This window comes from Nannospalax galili, unplaced genomic scaffold, assembly GCF_000622305.1.
Source record: "Nannospalax galili isolate Female #2095 unplaced genomic scaffold, S.galili_v1.0 scaffold287, whole genome shotgun sequence".
In the NCBI taxonomy this organism is placed as follows: Eukaryota; Metazoa; Chordata; class Mammalia; order Rodentia; family Spalacidae; genus Nannospalax; species Nannospalax galili.
Window position 1 is genome coordinate 399,141 of NW_008357493.1, and position 13,687 is coordinate 412,827.

The window sequence follows — 13,687 nt, forward strand, 5'->3', positions numbered from 1 at the left end:
ATGTATGAATACAGCCTAGGATTTTATTAAGGGAAATTACAGGGCTGACAAGCTCATACTGTCCTGAGAAGCTGGTGTTTACACAGAACCCAGTCACAAGCAGCTTTACTGCCAGAGCCTGACATGCAAGCCAGGGGCATCCGTGGTCCAGATTTTCATTATGATCTGGCTGTCACACACTTCTCACATGGCGATGACTTTCATGTTTTCGGCTCTGGATACTGAGGTTTGAGTGGATGGAGAGGTGTCAGCAGGTTGTGAGTAATGAACAGGGGAGAGAGTAGATATATTTATGTTTTTAAGTCTCATACAATTTAAACAATAACAAAAGACAATAGACACTGGGCATAAAGGACAGAACTGGGACCAGTCTCTTCAGCTAAATTCAGTCCCGGAGAGGTCAGCTCCTAACTCTTTCCCTTATGGAATTATCAGACCTGCAACGACCTCATGAGACTCTAGACTTAACTGCCTATGGAACCAGGAAGATGGCATAACTGCCAGCCAGAAAGGTAGAAAATAATCATCCTCGATGTGTACAGGTGTTAAGACCCATGTCATCAAATTGAAGTAATCACATCACAGCTAAGGATACAGGCTGAGCAAATGAATGATGCTTAAGTATTAAAATCTTTGCAAATATTTCAAAATTCTAACAGTTTCAATCTAGGAATAGATTGTCTGGTATAATGCATTTTGAAAAGCTTAGTCAACTTGTATTCAAATCAGACTTGAAGACTGATAAGTTATTTGTTTATTCTTATTTCCTTTGAGCCCTGTTCAGTGTCTTGTTCATAGCAAGGACTCAAATATTTGATGAATAAATGAATAATCAGATTGTCAAAATGCTTTGGGGAATGAAAAAATATTTGAACTACCCAGAAGAGAGAACCAGACAGACTGTGTGACGCTTGAGTCTACAAAGGCATTGCAAACTCTCCAGTGTGTTCACGTTTAGCACTTAGGTCTGCCATGGGTAAAACTCATTACTCTGATGCCTCATAACAAGTTGTAACATGTCACAACTAATGTGCCTTTCTGTGATTTAATTGTCAGGTACTGCATAAGACTTAAAATCAATTGCCATGCTTTTATTTATTTATTTTTTAAATCAGAACCACAACACTCTACTTCCCCTTGCTGGTGTTGTGAACTGGGAAACAAAAGGATGGGTTAAGTTTCTTTCGATTATCATCCTGGTGTTTTCAGTGGTGTAGGGCACAAAGTTCTTAGACATTTTCTGCTCTTGATTCAAAGAAGCAAAAAAGAAAGTACCTTTTCATAACTAAGGAGGGAACTCTTCTGAGTGAGGCTGAAGGAATTTCCTCCCCCAATTTGGGCACATTTTCCTGCAAATTTCACTCTTTATAAAACAAGCAAAACAAGCAAAGCATGAGAAAACCACAACAAACAAAACTGAGGGTGTGGTCTTGCAGAGTATTACTCAGGACTCGATGTTCCCTGCGGGTATGCCACTCTCTCTCTGTCTTCTTCATCTCTCATGTTATTCGCTGTATGCCTCTGTGTCCCTTCTCTTCTTTGTTATCAAATGTTTTTGTATCGATAACCTCATATTTTAAAATTATTAGTGTAGATTAATTGTATATATCAAGGTGTTTCATGTGACATTTACAAACATGCCCATAATGCGCTTTGACCATACTCACCTCTTCTACTTCTGTTCGTGTGAATAGCTTATTTCACTTACCTGATGATCTGAAGAACATCCATTTTCTAACAAACCACAAAATTATATTCTTCTTTATGGCCCAGTAAAATTTCATCAAGTATAAAGACCAGGTTTTTATTATTTTTATTTATTTTTTTATATCTCTGAGTGTATTGCCTGCATGTATTTAAGTGCATCTATGTTGCAAAATGCTCATGGAGGTCAGAAGAAGGTGTCAGAAACCCGGGAACAGGAGTTATAGATGGTTACTAGCTGCCATATGGGTGCTTGGAATTGAACCCAGGTCCTCTGCAAGAGCAGCCAGTGCTCTTAAGTTCTGAACCATTTCTCTAGTTTAAAGACCTTGTTTTTTAATGCCATACTTTTATGAACCTCTTCTAACTGCTTTCTTTACCTTGCTTATACCCTTAATATTTTCTTAACAGGCATGACAGAGTATAGGGGCTCCAATGGGGGAGGGATGTGGGAGGGTGCCAGTGGGGATGGGATTATAAAGATGATTAAGATTGTTTGAGCTGTTCTGTATGAAATACACAAAAAGTCCCTTATCTTCTTACAAAGACCAATCATATTGTGCTCAGAGTCACCCTAGGGACCTCATCTTACCTACAAGGACCCTATTTCTAGTTAAGTCAGACACTTAGGGTTAAGGCTCTATAGAGCTTTCTAAGGGCCATGATTCAACTCAAAATTATAAGAGGTGATCTTCCTCTGTTTTGATCGGACTTCTTGAATCCCAGACTAAAAATAAATCCTTTATGCACTGGCCTCCTCCCTCCTTCCTTCTTCCTCCCTCTCTTCTTTCCTTCTTCCCTCCCTCTCCTCACTTGTTTCCTTCTTTGTCTCATCCCCTCCTCCCCCTGTCAGGATCTCATACATTCCAGCTTGGCTCCAAACTCTGCAGGTAGCTCAGGATGATTTTTAACCCTTGCTCTCTCTGCTGAGTGCTGGGAGTAGCACTCAGGTGTAGGCCATCATGCTCGAATTTAGCCTCTATAGTTCTAAACAGTTGTCTTGATGCTGAAAACTGACACTCCTAAATTTCAAGAGTCTGCTGTTACTTGGTTCATACTTTGGTGTGAACAGTTCATGGTCTTAACCATTTCTTTAAACCCATCTTGTTGCTGTGCATGTATTAATATGACAGAATTTATTATCAAAAGTCTAACATTGCTTATGTTATTCTAGAAATATCAGATCAAATACTATAGAAAATTATCTTTGGAGAGGGGGGATTACAGAAAGCTCTGGGCAATGATCTATAAATTGATAAAAAGGAGCCTCTTCGGCTTCCTTTACCCATTCAATTTTTGTTTTGTTTTGTTTTGTTTTGAATGGAGACCTCGTCACAACAGTATGATTGATTACAGCATCAATCACTAACTCAACCTTCATCTCTTCTCAACCTCAGAGGTTGGCAAAGGAAAGTCCCAGCCCTCCAATCTTGCCCTGGTGGTCATAGTGACCAGATGTCATCCTGTAGCTACCTGGTGGCTGTCAGCCAGCTCCCAGTCAATAGCATACACTAGAAGCTGATCACTCCAGGAGATCCAGGGAATTTAGCTTCCTTATGTCAGGAAACCAGGAAACACATATAAATAGGTATTTCACAATAGCATACATGTTCTTTAGATATTATATAACATCTTAGACAAAACAATTTTTCTATTATTTTGTAGCTAATTAGGTATCTTCTCTGTGAATTGTCTGTTTGTATCTCTTATCCATTATTTTATGAAGTGGTTTGTATTTTTCTAATTGGCTTATAAGAATTATATATCTGGATACTGTGAAGAAAAGTTCCTGGAAAGAATCATACCTTATGCTGAACATTCCTATAAGGCTGATTAACTGATGATTGTGGAGATGTTCGAATGTTGCAGGGCCAGGGCCCAATTTAAATTATCTTGAGGTATCTTTAGGCCCTTAAATACCCATTTATTACCTGCCTCTGTATGTGACCTAACATATTTGTAACCATTAGATAAATCCATTGGAATATAAAAACAGACCCCTATCTTCCACCAACCAAAAGGCTAAGGAATGCCATCAGACAGTGTCTGAGGCCTAGAGCTGAGATTGCCCCACTTTGCTGTAACCCACCTACCTGATATTTCCACCAATGTATTTGAAAAATGTCATAATATTACCATTGGAATCTACCAGATGACTTTATAGACAAACGTGCCAAGGATCCAAGTGCAACTGGTTATGACTAGTAATAATCAGATACATACAGATTAAAGACACATGTGCCAACATCGTTAGTAGCATTAAAAATGTAGGAAAGAGTATATCTTAAAATGAAATGGAGATCTTTAAAGGGTTAAAAACTCATTCAATTTTATGTCTTACAGGGTTTATACTGAATTCAATATTGTATGACTGTATTAGTTCAACGGTGAACCTAAAAATTTATAGCCACTTTTGAAAGAGATTTATCTTTGCTCTGGAAACTCTTATTGAGTATGTTAAAGCTGTAATGAAATGCTTCTTTTAAAAAAATTAAAAAAAAATTTTTAAATGTTTTAATTTATGATTTTGTTTTGTTACTGTAAAACTTCATGAAACTGTTGGGGAAAAAAAGGAAGCCTCTTCAAACAAAAGACTGAGAGTGATTTCAAGTAGCGTTTGGTAGCATTGGTAACTTTGAGTAAAACATGGAGCCTCCCAACTCTCAGCTACTAGTGATTTCTAAGATTTTTAGGGTATTGACTGGCTCCCTCCTGGGCAGATGAGTGCTTCCTGGAGCAGCAGGAATCCTAGCTATTAAGGCTTCCAGCCCTGTGTGTTCCCAGTGGGTTGTACAAATACCATTCTCTGTGCAGATCTCAGTGAGCAAAGGTTGGGCAGCATTGTGGCAAATACTGCTAGCAAAGCTCACAAAATTAAGACCTAGTCAGCAACTAGGTGATCTGTTTGGAAATGAAGGCAGAGCATGGAGAATCTGAAAGGCAAAGGTTGACAAGTCATCTTTGCTTCCTCAGCTGTCAATCAATCTCTTTCTGTAACCTACCTGCACCATTAAAGTCCTGACCCAGTTCTTATTGCCATCACTAACCACCTTCTTGTTGTTAATATGGTAAAGCTACATGGCAAAATTTACACCATACCCAAGTCAGTAGTATTCATTATTCATATTACAGTACTACAAACCTGTGGAACTTTTTCATTTTGCAAAGCTGAAGTTCTACCCCACTAACCAGTACTCCCTTTCTTCCCAGTCTGTGTTTCTATGAACTTGAGTGTTTAGATACTGATCTAACTCCTCATGCAGTGTGTTTTCACTACAAGCTGTTTCACTCAGTGTGATGGCGTCAGGCTATACGTCAGAATCTCCTGTATTTCACCACTGCCTTCCTTCATGCCATCTTCCTCCAGCCTCCTTCACTTACTCACTCCACCCTCAAATCCCAGTGCATCCCATACTTGTGAGCAACACCTCTGATTCCATGGTTTGCATTAGGCTTATCTCCTCCTGTGTGCTGCCAAAACCCTTATTTATGATCACTACTGAATCCAGTCTATTCATTTCTCAAATTTTCTGTCATTTCACAAGTTACTGGAAGATAGAGGAAGCCTTCTGGTTATATCATATACATACACGTACGTGTGTGTGTGTGTGTGTGTGTGTGTGTGTGTGTGTGTGTGTGTGCCTGCCCCTTGTTGCTAAGACACAGTTTGGGACACAAAAATTTTCCACTATTTTACAAGTTACTGGAAGGTAGGGGCAGCCTCCTGGTTATCATATACATACACGTGTGTGTGTGTGTGTGTGTGTGTGTGTGTGTGTGTGTGTTATAAGGTACTAAGTGCTCATGGATTTATGGAAGCTGACAATTCCCATAGTCTCCCTCTGTAAGCTGGTGATGTAAAATAATAGTGGTATAAGAGCTAATGGTACAGGGTCCAGTTGTGGGATGGTCTGAGGCCTGGGAGGCAGGAAGAACTCAGTTGTCTAGTTTGAGTAATCAGGCCGGTAAATTCTACTTTTCCTTCTGCTCTGTTTGTACCTTCAAAGGATTTGATGATTCCCCTCAACGCAGGGAAGAAAATCTGTTTTCCTCAGGCTACAAGATTCAAATGCAAATCCCTCTCAGAGACACCCTTACAGATGAACCCAAAATACTGCTTTACTAGAAAATGGGGCATCCCTTAATCTAGTTAAGATGATATACAAAAAAATCAACTAATAAAAGTGAGGAACTTCTTCAGATATCCACCCACCACTGTGAAAAGGACTCTGTCAAAGAGCAGATCCAGTCACACTGGAATCAGGATTCAATGTGGCAGAATTTGGATCTGCGAAGGTTTTAATTTCATAGCTTTGAATTTAATCTAAACAGACGATCTACTTCCGTTTTCAGTGATTCTTTCCCTGAGGCTTCTCTGTGGATTTTTTTTCCATCACAGTTTAATGAATTTTATATTGCTTTAAAGAAAATCCTTTATATCTTTCTTGCTCTAAACTTGTGAAAAATCATTAAAGCTGAAAGACTTCTCTACAGTTTTCAAAGTTTTCCAAACTCCACCTACATTCTCCATGGTTATTGCTACACCACTAAACTTCAAGGTCACCCTTTATTACAGCTATCAGAAAATGGTTTGAGTCGAGGTTTTTTTCTGATAAGTTTCTGTGTCATCTGATCTCTCTCTCTCTCTCACTCTGTCTCTCTCACTCTGTCTCTCTCTCTCTCTCACACACACATATACATACATCTTCTCAGCAACTCACTACAATTACACATTCAGACATTCTGATTTTTAAATTTTAAATGGAAAATTGTTCCACATATATAAATTATGTAATATATATGTGTGTGTACTTTTCATAAAGTAATTGTAATTATAAATTATACATATTTATGTTTCATATATATGTATCTTTCATGTGGAATACCATCATTTATAAAATTTTAATAGTCTTAGGAGTGAGCCTTCACTGCATGCATGACTCATGATTGGCATTTATACGGCTTTAGCTCGAGTCAATATAGTTTAGATAGAGCTCAGGCTTTGGGTCCAAATTTCCTGGGCTCCAATCCTAGCTTTATCATTTATTGACTGTGTAACCATTGGTGAGTTTCTTCATTCCCTGTGTTCCATTCACTCATCTGTAAGATGGATATAATAATGCCTGAATTGATGACTGTTTTGTACAATGAACAGAAATACAGAGGTCTTGGCAGAGTTAGATATTCAACTAATATTGCCATATTTTACAAGAACCATCCAAACTGATTGATTAAAAATAGTAAACAATTAAAACAAAGTTTGAGCTGAACAAAGACAGAATTTGGAATATGTAATGCTTTCTGTAACTTGAAACATTAAGTAATTTTCAAAAATTTTCCTCTATTCTGTTTTCTATCTGGATATAGCAGTAGAAAGAGACTACACGGAAAATGCTAGATCTCTGTATCTGGAAATCTAATAAATAAATACTCTATGTGACATTTATACTGGCAATTCCAAGGAAGCAGTCAAAGACTACAGATTATCAGGTATCAACATGATTTTAAGTACACATGTTTGAAAGTGCAGGGACACACGCGTTTGTGTATATACATAATACTTCCTTGAAGTGATGTGACTCAAAGCCTATCATAAGTGGAAATATGGAAATAAAAGGTTTATTTATTATTTTATGTGTATTTCTGTGTGCCTATATGAATTTATGTGCATCATGTGCTTGCAGAGGCAAGAAGTTGTCTGATCTTCTGAAACTAGATTTACAGGTGATTGTGAGCCTCTCTTTGGGTTCTGGGAACTAAACCTAGGCCCTCTGCAAGAGCAATAAGTGCTCTTAACTGCTGAGCCATCTTTCCAGCCCTCCAAAATGATAAAAGTTTTTAAGACTAATGAAAACAAAAAATGCTTTTATGTAAACATGGAGGAAAGTGAGGCAGAAACATTTTAACCTAGAATAATAGTGCCTGCTCCAATGGATTTCAAATATGAAACTAAAGGAGTTTCAGGTATGAAATTAAATGGTGAATTAACTAATTATGTACTTTCAATCCAGTCATGATCAAAGAACAATGTGAAAAACACTAATGAAAATGTACTTGCTAATTTATTTTCTTTGGAGTTTCCAGTGTTCAAATGTTTTTAAATATGCAAAGAAAATGTTCATTATAGGTAATTATAGGTAAACACAATTAAATAATCAATTCTGACATACAGAATTCCCAGAGGCATAAACTTCACTAATGCCTAGTAAATGATAAAATAAAAACTATGCTATTAATTTTTTTACTTACTTATTATAAAACAGGGTTTCTTATAGCATAAAATAGCCTCAAACTCTCTGTGTAGCTGATACTGGCCTTGAACTCCTGATCCTCCTGCTCCACCTCCATTGGAATTACAGGCCTACATCACCACACCTTTATTAACAGCCATTTTATAATGAACTATATATACAAAAGTGAAGAGCCTTATGTTACTAAAATTTAATAGTTTAGGAAGAAAGTCAGATGCCAGTTAAGGTCCTGATATGTGTGTGCGTGCGTGCGTGCGTGCGTGTGTGTGTGTGTGTGTGTACATGTGTGTTGAATGTATGTGCACATATGGGCGCATTCATATGGAGGTCAGAAGTCAATGCCAGGTTATTGAGACAAAGTCTGTAACTAAACATGTAGCTCACCAATGGCTGAACTGGCTGGCAGGCAAGGATGCCCATCTTTACCCTGTCAGCACTGAAATGCACCTGAGTGCTTAGGATGTGAATTCAGGTGCTCATGCCTGCATGGCAAGCAGTTTACAAACTGAGCCATCTCCCCAGTACCCTGATTTTTTTTTAATCTGTTGGTTTTTCACTTGGGGTCAGATAAAAAGATTAAATGCCTAAAGTGATGGCCTATTGGATATATAACTATAAAAAAGTTTATACTTATGTGTATATATAAATAAATTAAAACATTGAAAATATCAAGACTACAAAATATATTTAGGTTTGGATTCATAGCTCTCTTAAATTTGCTGCATATAAATTTATTTTACTGTTTTCTATCAGAAAATGTATTTTATGCATGTGGGCTGGAATTACATGGTATTTTACTTAACCAATGGCTATTTAATCTCATACTGAACCTTACAGTAGGACCAGTTAGAAAAAATAGAATGCTTTTAATTTTATGCATATACTTTTGATATATCAAAGTATTCAAAATATATGCATAATAAATGTAACATACAGGCAAATCCACATACAAATGTTAGATATGAAGAGCACCAGATTTGTATTGGTCATGTCAGATTATGGGGCTGATCAGTTTCGGTTTTGAAATCACATATAACATTTTTTTACGAGTAGTAGCTACAAAAACTTTTTTGCTTCAGTGGCAAAACATTCAAACTCTCACTTGAAGAATCTTTTCCCGAGGCCACAACCTAGAAAGATCAGGAAGGAACAATCTGTTCCACAGTAGAGAGCTAAAAATCCAGGTATGGTCAGAGTACAGACCTTTATGTTACACATGTTTTGTTTTTCTTATTAATACACTTGGTTGAAAAGCAATGGTTTTGGGAATGAGAGTAATAAAGGGTAAAATCTAAGTACGGTCAGAGTACAGATCTTCTTGTTACACTTATTTTCTTTTTCTTATTAATACCCATTGGTTAAAAAGCAATGGCTTTGGGAATGAGAGTAATTAAATGTAAAATCTAAAAGGATCTTTAGAAGAACTATTTTTTAGCTAAAATTTTAATAGTTTATGATTTTATCTTTTACAAAATAGGCTACTTCGGAATATTCTGAGTGTATAAGAGCCTTCACACAATTCCAAAAGACTTGCTTCAGAGCCTTGTATCTGTTTAACATGTCAATTAGTCTTGCAGTGTTGTGAATGTATCCATGAAAATCTTATCCAAATGTCCCCCTCTTTAACCAGCTCTACTTCTCAAGAGAGCCAAATATTTCAGCCAAGTATTCTCCCTGCAGCAGAAGCTATAGCTAGTTAGATGATTCCACTTGCCATCTGTCTGCCATGGATAACATAACTTGTATAAGTTTCTATTTCGATTTGGGGGTACCGTTCCCACTGCCCTGATACACTCTGTTTTCATATAGAACCAGGCACAAGTTTGATCATTTATTCTATTTAGTTTTTTGTAATCACTTGGGGCACCTAGACTAAATTCTCCTTTAATATATAGAAGTCAGACAAGTTGCTGTATAATATTTTTATGATGATGACCAACAGCATTACATACAACTATGCAAAATGGCAATCTAGCCTGAGCCATTTGGTTTCTAAACAGCCTTCATTTTAATGGATGAAGAATGATCTCCAAATCCAATCCATTAAGCTATGCCCCTCTTTTAGTCACAAAAATAGGAAACTATTCCAGGGTATTTGAAGGGTAATAGGAAAATCTTCCTTGATACTAGATAAAAGGTAAATTATATTATTTAACTCAGACTGCCTCAACTTACTCAATTACTTTTGTTTGAAATTCAAAGTTTTTATATTACTGTAATCATAGGTTTTGTGCTTATTTTTTAAATGCAGCTTTTCAAAATCTCCCATATTACTTACTTGTTTAAGCTTCTTTAGATCTTCATCGAGTTCTAAGTTGTCCAAAATAACAGCAACAAACAAACTCAGGAGGATCTATAAAATGGTTAAATAACAATGAAAACACCCACATGCCATAGGTATGAAAATATTTTGTATAATATAATATAGAACATCTACATAAAAGATATTGGATATAGAATTCTTTAAGTGAAAAAATAAACATGCACTGTGAGTCATTGCATAGGCATAAGGTATTTGCCACAAACACATGACAGGAAATACATGTCAAATAAATAATAAAAATAGTAATTTACTTTAGGAAGGTAATTTAACCAGGAAGTGAGGATTTGTTTTTCTAATTCAGCAATCCCATATCTGAAACTAACCTGAGATATAAATCTAAAATACTGATGAAGAGCTAATATACAAAGGTACCGATTAGAGGGCTATTTGTAATGATGAAATACTGGAAATAATGTCAAGTATAAATAGCTATAAGTAGCTAACATATAGAAACCTAGATGACAAAATTCATGTTGCTGTTAAAGATTTCCATCGTGGCAGCTAGTCTCCAAGATGTCCTCCAGTGTTGCTCATAGCTGCTGAGGTTACACAGAGCCTCTTGTCCTATAGCTTCCCACATTGAATGAAGCTAGACTATATAACCAGGAGGCTATAGAACAGATAGTGTAACTTCTGAGAGGAGACAGTAAAAGACATCATCACTTTTACCCTGCTCTTTTGGCTCACTGGCTCAGGTGGAGTCCTGGGCCAAGTGTGAGGGCAGCACCTTGAAAAGACCCATCTGGTGATAAGTATAAACAGAGGCTTCTCGCCAACAGCCAGCAAGGAACTGAGATTCCCCTTCCAGCATGCATGTGAATGCCTGTCTTGCAGGCAGATATGCCAGTCTCAATAAAGCCTTCCAGGTCATTGCAGCCCCCAGACAGCATCTTAGCTATAACCCAATGAGACAGTGAAATAGACCCAAGAAAACCTGTTACAGTTCCTGAGAGACAGGAACTATGTGAGATAATAAAGACCTCTTTGCTAGCAACCCCTCCAACTATGAACAATGTGCTATACAGCATTAAGTAACTAATACAACTCACGAATTTTTAAAATTTTTAATAACTACATGATCAGAAGAAGCATTTTACTACAGCTTTAACATATTCAGTGACATACTCCAGAGCAAGAGTACATCTCTTTCACAAGTGGGTGCAAGTTTCTAGGTTCACAGTTGAATTAATACAGTTATACAATACTGAACTCAGTATAAGCCCTGTAAGACATATACTTGAATGAGTTTTTAAAAGATCTCCACTTCATTTTAGAATATATTATTCCTTGCAGAAAGAGTCACAGTTTTTGCTACTAACACTGAGATGTTGGTGCATGCATCTCTAATCTGTATGTATCTGATTATTACTAGTCATAATCAGTTGCACTTGGATCCTTGGTGCCTGTGTATGTCTATAAAGTCATTAGGTAGATTTCAAAGGTAATGTTTATCATCTTTACTAATTAGCATGACATAAATTTCTATGCTTCCTCCTCAAATATAGTACATTTAAAAAAAAATTTGGTGATTTTTTTTTTGTGTGTGTATATCACACAGAACATCCCAAACCATCTTGTTCAAATATACATCCACTTTCCAGATGGCACCCTCCCATAATCTCTTTCCCCCCACTAGAGCCCTTATACTCTGATATCTCTGCTACGGTCTGCTGTGTTGTCAGCACCCCCAGCCATTCCCCACTACTTGCCCTTCTGGTGAATCTGGTCAGCCTACCTAGAGGTCTTTGTTTTAGGAGGGTCAGCTATTCCTCTTCTAGAAGCAATCAGTTGTCAATACTCCTTAGGATAAGATTAGGTCTGCTGTTCATTTGGGTTACTATTTGGGAGTCCCTTTGGTCACCCTAGCAGCAATCAGTTCTCAATATTCTTTTAGATAAGACAAGGTATGCTGGCAAAACTGGATTTCCACCTGTAGAAGAATGAAACTAAGCCCCTATCTTTTACCCTGTACAAAAGTCAATTCCAAATGGATCAAAGACCTCAATGTAAAGCCTGAAACTATGAAACTGTTAGAAGAAACCATTGGGAAAAACCTAGAAGATATAGATGTAGGAAATGATTTTCTAAACCGGACATCAATTGCTCAGGAAACAAGGGCAAGAATTAACAAATGGGACCTCATTAAACCAAAAAGCTTCTCTATAGAAAATGAAACAAGTTATGGAGCCAGGTGTGGTGGTACATGCCTTTAGTTCTAGCACTTGGGAGGCAGAGGCAACTGGATCTCTGTGAGTTTGAGGCCAGCCTGGTCTAGTAGTGAGTTCAGGACCAGCTGGAGCTACAGGGAGACCCTGTCTCACAAAACCAAAAAAAAAACCAGCAGTAACAGTAAGAATGTACGTGCAAGAAGAACACGTTGCTTCCTTAAAATGAGAGAGAAACAAAAACAAGCAGAGAAATCGAATTCCTCTGAATAAATCCAGTCATACTGTATACATATGTCAGTTTACCAGTAGACTCTCAATTTCCTTAAATGTTAAATATATTTCTAGGGAATACTCCTCCACTGCTGGTGGGGCTGCAAACTGGTTCAACACCTATGGAAAGCAGTGTAGAAAACTCTTAAAATTTAAAGCTACAAATGAACCTACCATTTGACCCAGTTATAGCACTCCTTGGCATATACCCAAAGAACTCATCCTATCGCAGAGAAACTAGTACATCCATATTTGTTGCTGCTCTTTTCACAATAGCTAAGAGATGGAAGCAACCTAAGTGTCCCTCAATTGACGAGTGGATAAAGAAAATGTGGTTCATGTATACAATGGAGTTTTACTCAGCAGTAGAGAAAGATGAAATCATGAAATTTGCAGGTAAATGGATGGAACTAGAAACTAAGTGAAATAACACAGAATCAGATAAATAAATACATATGTTCTCCCTCATCTGTAGATTCTAGCACCAAATCATTATATGTGAGTATACATCCTGATGTAACTGTAGGAACCAGGATAATGAAAAGGAAACAGGGAGGTAAAGGAAAAGAAAGAACCTGAAAGAGAGGAACAGTCGGAAACAGGCCATAATAAGGGAGATATGGATAAAAATTGGGTTAGTTTAAGGGAATGGGGATGGAAGGGTATACAAGGAACCTAGGGGATCAAGGGAAAGAAGGAGCTCAAGAGAGGTAGAACTGTAGGAGAAGGGTATTATTAAGGGAGAAAGGGGGGCAATGGGGGCACCTTAAGTGGGAAAACCATGATGGAGGGGTGAGACAATGCAAGAGATAAATAATGCCTAGTTAGTTTTGAAAACCATAAGGAACCATATTACTCCTACAACCTACCAACAAATTACACACAGCAGATCAAGAAATACCTAGAAATATATTTCTAGATAAGGTTTATCTGAGAACAACTGATCTTTGCCCGAGATTTATCTACATGAC

General features: G+C 37.3%; 1 protein-coding gene across 1 annotated transcript in view; it reads right to left on the bottom strand.

The window, feature by feature from the left end:
• Positions 1 to 13,687, bottom strand: part of Nalcn (sodium leak channel, non-selective) — a gene marked incomplete in the record, with an annotated part of 412,798 nt that overhangs the window by 132,783 nt on the left and 266,328 nt on the right. The window contains 1 exon segment of the mRNA XM_017794878.1: positions 10,234 to 10,308. Within this exon segment, the coding sequence (XP_017650367.1) occupies positions 10,234 to 10,308 (75 nt within the window).